We start from the raw sequence: 12,720 nt of genomic DNA, 5'->3' as shown, positions 1-12,720 counted from the left end.
TAATAATAATAATAATGTGAAATCCTTTTCTTTCTTTCCTCCTTTCCCTTTTCTTTCTTGCCTTTCTCTCTCTTGCACGTGTGTAGGAGGCTTGTTTAGTGCTTGCAGGAGAGCCTTCTGCTCCCAACAAACACTTTGAACACACACTGTGCGGCCGAAGTTGGTGAAGCGAGAGAGATGAGAAGGGGCAGTGATGATGGGAGGGAAGGCACCAAGCCGAGTTCTCACAAGAGGTTCAGCCACACAGCATCTGATCATTAATGTCCATCAAACACTTTGGCTTGTGTCCAGACTGTTAAACAGAATGGTGTCATGGCAATAAGATGAAGGCCCCTGTGCCGACGCAGGCAGAAAGCCAGAATTTTTCATGTAGATTTCCCTCCTTCTTAGGTTGTATTAAGGATGACCTGCCCCATTGCTGATTTGAACTACCTTACGGGTACTGCAGAACAAACAACATAAAGCATGCAGCTGGTGGGATGTTTGGAGGGGTGAGATAACTAGCTCTTTGAAAGCCAGCAACGTAAAATATCAACAGGGGTCATATATCCAGAAACTTCACTATTAGATCTCTGCCAAACAGCAGTGAAAGGACAAGTCAGAATATCCGAAATGCATGACTCTCCAAATGATGCTGAGAGTGATCCCAGAATAACAGGCTTATCTGTATGAATAGAAATTAACTAGTCTGAACGCCTGTACCACAGAGCGAGCCATGAGTCAGCAAGCCTAAGTCTCTCAAGTGCTTATGGACTGTGAGATACAGTCATCTTAAAATCTAGTGGTACTTCGGTTTTATCTTCCCGAATCAAGGGAAGGATTTTGTGTTCTCCCTTTAGTCCCAGACTCAGCACAGTCTTGCTACATGATTTGGCCACAATCATGTTTTGCAATGCTAAGTCTGTTTGTTCTTGAACACAGGGTGAAGTGTGACATCGCATACCTAATCTTTTCTTGAATTTGTTACTTTTGGATATATTGCCCTTCTCTAGATTTTTTTCAGGAAAATTCTCTGTGATTATAATGGAATTATTTTTGAGATTATTAGGTCTGCAACTTCTAATATCTTGGTAAAGCACAAGCTTCTACAATTTTCCACCCTTATGACTACACTATTTCCAAGAAAAGGACCTTGTTAACTGGAAGCATGATATAAATGGAGCTTTTATATTTGCATAGAAATTGTTCGATCGCAAAGTCTCCAAGGTTTCTCTTTAAGCTCAAGTCTGCAAATCTAATAGAATTAAACAAAATAGCCTAAAGACGACAAAAAATCAGAAAACTTGAGACAGGTTTAAAAGTCAGTTTCCTCTTCCTTTTATTTAATCCTGGGCAGAATTTTTAAGTATATTTAACTTGTTGGTTAGGTTGTAATTTCATAAACTCAGCTATTACTCAGTATCCATTCTTTAAATAGATTTGTCTATTTCAATTCATGGCATGTGCTGTCTCTGTGGGACTCTATGGAAAAACTGTACAGTCGTTTATCTTTGTTATTTTTTGCAGGATTTGGAAGAAGCAATCACATTAGCTCAGCAGATTTAAAAATAATAATAGTTCTAAAACACCCTGCATGATCTGTTAATTGGAATAATATGCACTAAAGATAAATTAGGCATTTTTTTCATGGATCCTAGTCTCTTAGGAAACTGAATAAGAAACTGCAGCTCTTGCATCCATATCATTTTTACTTCATGAATGTGATAAAAAAGAAGTAAAAATTCAGTTTAATTATACTCTAATCAAAGTTATTCTTCAGCACCACCTTTGATTTTCCTAATTAAAGAAGCTGAGTACAATTTCCTTGTCAGATGCTTTTTAAAAATCTTGATCTTTCCCTTTATTGCCCCATTTTAAAAAAAATAATAAATATGCAGTTGTGTGTGCACATGCACAAAAAATGAATAATATCAGTCTTAAACTTTTATGTAGATCTGAAAGAAGGTTGTCTTGCCATATTTTCCTGTACCAATGTTACTTTAATTTACATCACAAATGCTATACCAGATGTAATACTGTTGTTCAGTTCAATATTTCTAAAAAAGGAAGGTCAAGATCTGTACACAACGTAATAAGCGTTTTTGTCTGCCTATTATTAATTGCACAATTACTGTGACTGCTTGGGGAAATCTATGTTTGGCTGAATATCTAGTCATTACCTTAGACAATGATCTGGTTTTGGCAATGTTTTGCTACAAAGATAATTTGTCTTTTCTTCTCCTGTTTGCCTTATCTTATGACAGTGTAAGGAAATTCATGGGAAGGCATGGTTTATTAAAAAGAACAAGAATAGGTTAATCTTAAAGTAATTTTTTGGTCTGGCAACTAAGCCTATAAGGGAAGGTGGTAATGGAGTCACATTTAAAATCTTTCAGTCTGTATTACATTTTAAAGAAAGAAATTCAGAGACTTATCTTAAGCATTCTGTATTTCTTATCAGCATGATTTTATGTAAGTTTTAAAGAGAACTTTTCTTCCTTAGGAGAAATGAAAAAGCTTTCATAGTCAAAACTCGGGAAAATTTCCAAATATTTGGAAATATTTACATCTATTCAAGTGTGCATGGACAACTTTGGGCAGGACAAAAAGTTGATATAGTGAAATAGAAACTAAATGGTAAAAATAATAATTTGACTTGCACCAAATATGACTTCTACTACTCAAAAAAATACACCAAATGTTTTCTTCATTGTTATCAGTAAAAAGACCACCTTAGAATTTTAAAATTAAGTATTATGTTTCTACTATATACTGGTACTTACTGAAAATACAGAACAATGTGCTGGTAAAATGAAATTCATCTGGGTTCTGTAGGGTAGCCTCTCATATTACAGCCATAATAATAACAATGGAACAATAATGCTTATAGGCAAGATCCACACTCTTGGCAAATTATTCCATGTTCTTGATTTATAACGGATTTATCCCTAGTTTGAGATTTCAGTGAGGAAATGGCCGAGCTATTTTGACACAGAAATTCAGGCTGAACTTATCATGATTGTCTTACCTACATGAAATATGACTAACACGTACATATGTTTAAACCTAAAACTTATTTTGTACAAGTTCCCCTGCATGCTGCAGTTCCTTTAGGGTCCTCCTCATCATTTTATTGTTCTCCTCTGTAGCCACTGACAAACAGCAGTAAACTCTAGCTGGGTGATGGGAAGCACTGATACTCCATCTGAAAGGAGGCATGATGATGCATGGGAAGCAGTAATGGAGCTGCATGTGGCCTTCTACATACTTGTTATATTGTTCTAAGAGTGCTACAGTAACTATTTTAATAATACACCAGTATCTCTGGGAAAGAATTTACCAGTGTCCCCAAATGTGTTTAACTGCTAGGCTCCTGGAATTTCTTTCAAGATAAAATACATGCTTGAGTATTCTGCTGTCCTACAGGTTTCACATGTTACATAATGTACCACAAGCAAAAGCGTAAATCTGCAGTTCCACACCAAAGTCACACCACAGAAACACATGGTCCCTGTCATTAGTTTAGTATTTCAGTAATTGCTCTTCATAACCTCCCAGCTAGGTAGCTGAGCATGTACTACGATCCACATGTGGGACAGGGTGAAAGAAATTTATTCAGTTTCATCAAGGAAGCTGAAATGAGGCAGGGATGCAGCTGTGATCAGATGTGAACTGACACCTCCCAGGTTTGTGCTTCTAGGCAAAGTTTATGGTGATACTGGGCAACAATTTTGTGTTGTATTTACTTAGAGCTTAGTCAGGTATACTGTAAATCACCTGAAACGCTGCACTGTGAATACAGACTGCCAGCTTGACCCAGTGTCCCTGTTTGCTGTTATGACTGCTTTTTATGATATATCTTAAATTAACAGAGACTCTCAGTGGCAGAAACCATCTCTTACACATGGCACAGATCTTCCAGGCTGAATGTTATCTATGGTTTGCTAAAATCAGTCTTGGCATACCTAGTTAAAACACCTACTGACTTCAATAATAGCTGCACTTTCCAATCTTGCTGCACAGTGTTACCACGTACAAGTAACCACATTCCTGTCCCACTTTGGTCCAACAGTTTCAGTCTCTTTAAACAAATGTTTTGTATTAATCTCTTCTCTTCTGATCCTAGAGCCACCCACCACTGAACTGGCAAGTCTCCGGCTGCTTTCAAAATAATTCTCAGACCTTCAAGTGCAAAGCTTTAGAATCTTTCCCATTAGATATGTATAGTGGAAAGTGTGAGCGCTGGAAGATGAACAATTCCCTGATCTATTTAAAAGGCAGGTGGGTAAAAGGAAGAACTAAAACCTGGCCTCTGACATCAAATGCTCCACTAACTACTTATTTCCTTCTGAGGTCTTATTTGTTTGACAGTAAATTATTAAAGAAAATTGAAAAGGTCTTAGATTTTTTCATATAGAGGTGTTCGGGATTTCGTGTGTTGCAAGATCTCTGGGCTGTATTACAGAGAAAATACAGACTTGTAAAGAAATGTATACGTAAGTTATAAATAGGGTGTAATCCTCTGAGACCAGACATAAGCACTAAAAGAAACATGGGTGTAGAGTTTTTTTAGTCCCCAACTACCCATTAAAGTCATCAAACTTCCATTAAGAAATCAAGCAAAACAAAGCAACGAAAGAAAGGAAGGAAGAAGGAAAAACAGTCAAGGCTTTCCCTTTAAAAGTTCAGATTTGATGACTTGGCACTGCTGTGCAAAATAGCATTTTTCAGTATTATTTTTTCTTGCAGAATTACATCATTACCTCAGAGCAGTTTTAAAGGACACTGAGGATGATGTATTCCAGCTGAAAATGAACAGAGCTGATACTTCAGGAAGTACTGACTGTCAAGTCACTACAGAAGGAAAATGCATATTTAGTTTTACGCAAAGAAAAATTTTCTTCCTTTCTTCAGAATCCTTTCCTCTTCCCCACACGGTGCTCTTGCACCTACTGGGCACACGTACCCTTACACTTGCACATGAGAGCAGATCTAGGAGATGCACTTTGATGCCAACCTACCATTCTGATGCCGTTCTCAAAGGCCTGACGTGCTAGTGAAGCAGGTCCATCCACAGTCTTACCGTCGTCATCAGGCCCCCAGCTGGCACTGTAGATGTGGATGTGCTGGGGATTAAGGCTCAGAGACTTCGCTTCTACCATGTCTGTCACGTCTCCGTCCAGCATTCGTACACCTTCAGAATGAAAGATACAATGAACAGGACCAATCAACTCAAAATGCTTCTTTTTTTTTTTTGCCCCAGAAAAAATTGTTGTGTAGAACATTGGACTGAATGATCATAAGGATATCTGCTATTCTTAAAGGAAAACCAAACCTGTTTAGATATGTCTTTTTCCAATGGAAAAAAATCTCTAGATGAAACAATACAAAAACGGAAGGAATAGTTCGGTCTTTCTTCAAGTTTTAAAAGTATCTACCAGTCATTTATCTACCATACGGCCTTTAAACTTCAACAAAAACTTTTACACTACAGATAATTTTTAAAAAGACTTGAACCTTGAAATGTTTGCATGTCTCTCTTAAAGATAATAGATAATTTTATTTCTCTTTTTATACTACAGTGAAACCGCAGCACCTAATTTGAATCATTCATAGTCCTAAGTATGCTCACAGATGTAATAAAAGGATCTCTGTTGACAGATAAACATAGGATTAGTCCTTCATTGTATGAGGCCGTAAGGAAGAAACTGGGGAGAAAGCTCGTGTGTAAAGATTGATTATCATACACAGTTGCAAGGCAATTACAAGAAGGTAAACAAATACCCTACATGTAACATTGCTCAACCTGAAACTACAATATTGTGAACGTCCTCCTCTGTGCAGAAGAAGCTTTTCTAAGGTATAATCTGAAATTCTTGTCTTAAAAGAATCTATTCATGTGGGTTTGGACAAGTCAATGTGCCAGTCTTTCTAAAGTGAAAGGTATCATCATGTTTTAAGATCACTAGACTGAGTAAGGTAACCTTGAATCTGGAAACTGAGAAAATCTTGAAGTTGTTGTTTTGATTAACTCTAAGACTTGGACTGAAGTTAATTCTGACTGAGGAAACTGCCGATGCCAGTTTTAACCTTAACAATAAAAAGGACCTACAAATGACTAGCATGTCATGTGATCAAAGGGATGTTAAATATTAAATAATAATTATCATGTAACTGTATGATAGTAGAGAGTAATGATTACTTTCACAATTAACAAGTTTGACACTTTCCCTTTTAAAAGGCCACTGATATTTATAAGTGAAATTTACATATTTTTAATTACAGACACATTTAATTTTGCCCATGAGCTCAGCCTGAAGTAACCTGAGTGTTTACCAAGACCTTAACTTCCAATTAACAAAAGGCATAGGGGGTGCTTTGTTGATAGAGGGTCTTTTTTTTTTCCGTACTCTAATTGACTCAAAAATGAAAAGTGATCATATTTCTAAGTTCACACAAAAGCTGCCCATGTTTTGTGAGATAATAAACTTTTAGAAACAGTGACCTCATTATGAACTTTACTTTATAAAAAAAAGTCATTAAACCAACTCTGGGATTCTCAGGTTTTATTTTTCTTCCTCAGCACAGTCTCAGAAAATTAATGATGGGTGGAAGCTGTGTTCTCAATTTCTTTCAAGCACATTAAAATATATTTAGTTCTAAATAAAGACAATAAAAGGTACACCGCTTTTGAAAGAAGGATAATAAAGCTTCCCTTTATGTCTTACTGGGTAGCAAGCTTAAATAATATTACAGGCAGTCAGTGAACAGTAACTCCAAATTCTGCCACTGGCATCTGAAGTAATTCACACCAGGGTTTTTTTGCCAGTGGTGGTCAAATCTAAAGCGACACAGACAAGGCTGTGACTTAGGTGTTGCTCTCTCTGGCCAACAACCAACAGACATGCTTCAAGGGTGACTATGAACAACAGACATGTCATTGGCTATTTCATAACAAAATAATTCCTTTTTCTCTCTCTCTTTCCTTTATTTCTTTTTTCCCCCCAAACGTCTGGAGTAGTTAATTCTGTTGATCAAAAAACCTCCAAACTGCATTTGGCCTGTGGTGATAAAGCAACAAAAGCTGTCCAGAAGGCAATTAACAAGCTGCATTTGCAGAGTGTTCCACCTAAGACTTTAGAGCTCTGTAAACTTTTTCCAATATTTGCAGTAATTGCCAAAATGTAAGCCGCATTTTAGTCAGAAGAAACTTTCAATGAATTACAGAAAACATGCAAAATTGAGCTGCAAGCAAGTTTTCTTTTAACATGTTTGTTTTCAATCAGCATCTGTCTTAAAGAAACAGCTGAACTAATTCCTCCTCAGCTGAAGACAATCTACATCTGTTGTGCCATAATTCAGTGTACTGTTCACGTCAGGACTCCAGCCCAGCCAAGTAACTAAGCACCCAAATCCCCACAGATGCTTTGCAACTTCCACAATCAGTATGCAACAATAACAACACGCTAACCATCCCTTCCTATAAAAACTCTCACAAGCCCTCTAGCTGGTAATTTGCTATGTGTGATTAGTGCAGAGAGGCACATTAAAAAAAGATCTACCCCTTTGGTGCACTGGTTTGTCATTCAGTGAAAGGGCCTGTAGTTTAGCTAAGCACAAACTGCAGGCAAGTGCAGGCATTTTTTATAAGAAACTTTCCTCAACCTGTAAAAGAACTGAAGGTCCAGATTGCACTTTTACTCCAATTTTCTTATCTGCAGCTTAACATCCCCACCGACACCTTTGTAAGAGAAGGCTGAGACTTTCTAAGGATGTTATTTTTGACCTATTTGTGGTGAGAGGTTCTTAAATGTGTGGAAATGAGACAAGGAGTACAAACACATTTAGGAAAAAAAAGAGCATTACTGGTGGGTATCTTCTTAATGACTTTCCATCACAAAGATCATTAATCGGATTTGCTCATCTGACAGTTTTTGATGGAATATCGATGGAAAGTATTTCTTTTCCCCTTTGCTTTATCTCCTTACTATACCCTGCATGTCCAGAGATGCTTTTTGGTTTGAAATAAAGAATACTTATCTTGGTGAAGCAAATCAAACATCTCTGTCAGCAGGTGCTCCTCTGTGTAAGGACAATGTAATTGCTTTATCTCAACTCTAGCTTCTTCTCCAAGAGGGCTCAAGAAGGGTCTTTAAATCCCTGGGAAACAAGGGAGCTGAACCCTAGTTCAGCATAATATGATTCAACATTTTTACACTGTAACTGGCTTGTGGGGAGGGAACACAACCACTGCATAGTGGCAGTAGCTCATGGCTTTTCCAAGGGAATGGAGAGGCATGCCAAATAGAGGTCAGCAACAGTGAAACTCTTAAATACATGCACACAGTGCTAGGGGAAGCTTAACCCTCCTTCCCAGTATCCTGTAATTCCTTCTTGCCTCTGACTTTCTGCACATTATCTGCTGAGACTCCTGAAATTTTATTTCCAAGTGCCGATGCTTTTAAAAGGCGGTACATTGCCTCAAGTGAGGTTTATACACTGTTACTACTTTCCAGCTTTCTTTTAAGAACAATTTTAGTGACGGCTCTATAAGAACCATGGTGACAAACACAGTGCATAAAATTTTTATTTCATTTAGACCAGTGAAATGTCTTGAAGGTTGTTTGCATTATTCGTGCAGAATGAATAAACAGATTATGAAAAGGCACACATATCCAGTCTTCACTCTTCACATTAATTGTGTTCATATTATGTCCATCTGAATCAGTTTTTACACTATGGTTAGAAAAGGCTATGACTCAGCTAATACGCCTGGAGGATTTCTAAAGCATTATTATTGCACTTTCCTAATGCTTAATAAATAATAACCCATTAAGAAGCCACTGTTACAAGTGGAGAACTTTTCAAGGACGCGCCCCTGCTGTTGCAGGTTGTGTGACTATCCAGCTCACAGACGAAATTTCTCCAGAAGCCATCTTTTATCTGTATCAGTGTATTAACTCTCCCCTGACTCTGGTTTGACAACACAATAAATCCGAATTCACAGCTGCTGGTACATGATCCAGTGCCACGTTCACATGAGGCAACCTGTTCACCTGCCACAAACTCATTCACTTGGCCAGTTCAGATTTTGTAAAGCACCCTGGCAGGGTAACTTTGTGCAGCCACGCTCTCCACCTGAAGGGAATTTTTTTCTGCATCACTCTGTCCTTATGCTGGATCAGGTACTGCCTGTCCTCTTGAAGCCAGCAGGAAAACAGAAAGCTGACATTAGGAGGACATTGTGTGCTTTGGCTAATTTGAAATGCAGCTGTGCTCACATTTGATTTGGATCAAACTTGTACTGATCCAGTAGAGAACAGATACAGTACTATTAATTGTAGAAACATGGCCTCAACTCCGACTGGTCATATTTTTGAACTGTCCTCTGGTGCATATATAGGTAAACATGTTTCTGTTTTCACAGATGGGTTCTATTTTGGTACAGAAAATCAACAATTAATGAGTTTGAGCTATAGATCTTTCTACCGAAAGCCAATACACCAATCCCATGAATTCATCAAAAGTACAGGGTAAAAATTCACTTGATGCATTAAAATCTGGCATAGGCAGGCTACAGCCTAGGAGAGACGTAGATGATCCCGCCCTGGCAGGGGAAGTTGGACTAGATGATCTCTAGAGGTCACTTCCAACACCTTCCACTCTGAATCTGCGATGTTTTGATAGTCTTCTCTACAAATTAAGCCAAAGGTCTTAATTGAGCAGCCATTGCCTAAGAATTCATAGAAACCACTTGCAACCGCTTGGCCGAATGAACAAAAAAGTGCAATCAAATCTCATATTGCATGCAATTATTTGATCACACAGAGGCATCAAAAGAAGATTCTCTCCAACCACAGCCAAACAACATGAAAATGTTTTATGTTTTGACAGTGTTTTGTTTGGGTTCAATATGCAAGCCAATATTTCTGAAGTGTACATTTATTTCTGGTTTTTCAAAGTTCATCACTTAGAGCTCTGAATCTGTGAGAACACCCAAATGTTCTAATTCTGGGCTTTGTATTTCCATTAAAGGTCTTGCTTTCTATTTTTCTGTGTGTACTGAGAGGCAGTGTTCCAGGGAGCACTGGAGAAGTGTCACTGGAGACAAACTCCTTCAGTACTGGTATTTAACGACCCCTCTACAACTGAGATTTACTTGTTAACACAGCTAGGTCTGTTATCCATACAAATCTCCTTCTCCTGTTGAGAAAGGTCTGAATGTACCATTTAGCACAAATGCCTCTTTGGTTACTTTTTTTTTTTTTTTTTTTTTGGTGGGAGATTGTTTCACATACCTCCAATCTTGGCATTAAAGGCGATTCCTACTGTGCAGTGTGAGTTGTTTGCCGTGGCTGCCACTTCTCCAGCACAACGGGTTCCATGCCTGCAGTCAGACAAACATTTTTCCAAGTAAGCACAGACTGTTGGGATTAAAGGCTTTGAATTCGTTCATCCTCAGGTGCTATAAGCACAACTATCCACATTGTCTTACACTAATTTATCCCCTCTAGTATTTTATACCAATGTTACAACATTCTTCTGAACACATTTTAACATCATTATCACAATCATATTAAACTGTTCATGGTAGACTTTCTAGCTACTGGAAACATGCACAGTTTGTAGCAGACATACAATGTTGACACGTAATAATCCACAGCAACAGAAAGAAATCTTGAATACCAGTTCTGGCTATAATCTTAAGAAGCTGCTGAAGGAAAAGAGAAAACCTCCAGTGGTTGCTCACCCCCTTCCCCACTGCGCAAAGCCACAGTGGGATCCCTTTCCCAGACCTCATCCATGCTCTCTACAATGTGACAGTGGCCATCCATATGGCCACAATGGTAGGAGAGCTGTCTCTTTATTTTTTGAGTTTCTCCTGCAATATAGGTTTGACAGTGTGTTTTCTACCAGCAAGTTTTGCCCTCATCCTTGGGCAGTTAAACAATTCCACTGCAGAAATACAACACAAGCAACAAGAAGCAGACAGGGAACTTTAGAGGAGAGGAGATAAGGAGTTTCAGATCAGACAGGAAAAGAGATGGGGCATTGATGAGATGGAGATAGAAACCTCATGTAAGGCTTGGATAGCCACAAAGAAAGAAGTCTAAAAAGTCAAGGCAAAAAATAGATAACAACATGGAAAGCACTTCAGGAGGCCAAGTGAGGTCAGCTGTCTACACACGCGCTCTTCTGCTGGTTGGAGTTGACAGACTGCTTACAGAGACATCTGGACAACATGCCTGTGTTTGAATTAAGGCTGACGCCCATATTACAGACAAAAATCACAATTGCTTTCTTTGGTACAGCTTGTTTTGGGTACAGTCACTCTTTATTTCCTTATCATTAGTGCAACTTTTTCCCGTTAATCTTTTGAGACATTTAGATGAGAAACACCAAGAGAAGTTGTTTGGACTGCATTATTAATGTAAACCAAGAACAACAAATAGGACTAGGGGAAAAAAGAGAGGAAACAAAAAAACAAGATATAGAAGTGATCAATGCTAACCTGTTAGAATTTCAAAGGGGATAATTCAGTTTATCAGGTAAGTAAGATATATATAATCTATGAGAAAATTGTAATCTTTATTCACAAAATCAACGAAACAAGTTGGATGCCGATAAATCCTAAAGCTGGATCAAGGTTTCAAAATTCTTTGTATAACGCAACTCATTTCTTATTTATATATTTATAGTTCATCATTTTGTGGCCAAACCTGACCAGAGAATTTTTCAAGATTTAATTGCAGTTTACTTTTCACATGAAGTCTCATTTTCAAGCCTAATCTTCATCATTTGAAGAAAGCCTATCTAACTCTAATTGATAAACCAATGTCTTATCCTATTACAGAATTATTTTGAAAAGCCTGAGATAAGTAATTCAGGAATCACAGATGAAAAAAGTTTTAAAAGACCTTCCTTCATTTTCAAGTATTTTCAAATATTGTTCTGGCTGTTTTGTTTGAAACAGTGTCTTTTTAAAATGTTTATAGAAAAATGCCAATTTTAAGAATTATTTACAATTCAAGATTCCCAAACTTCCCTTATTCTTATTATAATTTTGTTCAGTGCCACATGTAAGTTTAGAGGTGTTATCACTCACACATCAAAGCACAGATGACTATACTCTAGAAATGTAGGTGTCACATACCCACACGCATCACCTCAGTGCCTATCATTTATTAATAAATCACTGCCTGCCTGGTGAAATGCATGCGGCTGAGATGCAGCTTCCCAGAGGGAGACCGCATGGGCCAGAAACCCCTCCTGGGTACCAAGTTTAGGAAGCAGCAACGGGAGTGAGGTTTTTCAGTAGAGAAAGGGTGCAGATAGCAACCACACTTGGAGGAGGGAGGCTGCCTGAAGAAGAAGGGAAGAAACAGCTCAAGTTTCTCCGTGGTTTCCAGCAGAGTACACGGATACCTGCTACTCTGTTTGCTGCATCCACTGAGCATGGTCAAAAGGGTTAGCTTACCAGCAGACCCCGTCAACCCAGGACCATGTAACGTGGAAACAGAGGGAATGTGTGGCGGGTGGCAGGGGTCACAGTGTGACTGCACCTCCCAGCAGCAACCCACGGTAACACGGGATTAACAGCAACATGAAACTCTAAATTCAAGCTGAAGTGACAGTAGCAGCAGTGGTAGGTGTAACTTTAGTAAGAAGTAGACAAGGCTTTAAAGGACTGATATGGAAGTATCATGACACGTATATACTGGTGTGCTGGGTTCAGCCAGG

At 38.3% G+C, this 12,720-nt stretch overlaps 1 protein-coding gene across 1 annotated transcript in view; it reads right to left on the bottom strand.

Annotated features, from left to right (window-relative positions):
• LOC104514155 (proprotein convertase subtilisin/kexin type 5-like) overlaps positions 1-10,814 on the bottom strand; it is a gene marked incomplete at its 3' end in the record, with an annotated part of 43,736 nt that extends 32,922 nt beyond the window's left edge. Inside the window, exons 1-3 of the mRNA XM_010157725.1 lie at positions 10,730-10,814; positions 10,278-10,403; positions 5,001-5,173 (exon numbers count right to left, since the gene is read on the bottom strand). Coding sequence (XP_010156027.1) covers positions 5,001-5,173; positions 10,278-10,403; positions 10,730-10,814 — 384 coding nt within the window. The remainder of the gene's footprint in view (positions 1-5,000; positions 5,174-10,277; positions 10,404-10,729) is intronic.
• Between the last annotated feature and the right edge of the window lie 1,906 nt (positions 10,815-12,720).

Source organism: Eurypyga helias, unplaced genomic scaffold (genome assembly GCF_000690775.1).
Source record: "Eurypyga helias isolate BGI_N326 unplaced genomic scaffold, ASM69077v1 scaffold42558, whole genome shotgun sequence".
In the NCBI taxonomy this organism is placed as follows: Eukaryota; Metazoa; Chordata; class Aves; order Eurypygiformes; family Eurypygidae; genus Eurypyga; species Eurypyga helias.
The sequence above is the reverse complement of the archived record's forward strand: the minus strand, read 5'-3'. Positions and strand labels throughout refer to the sequence as shown.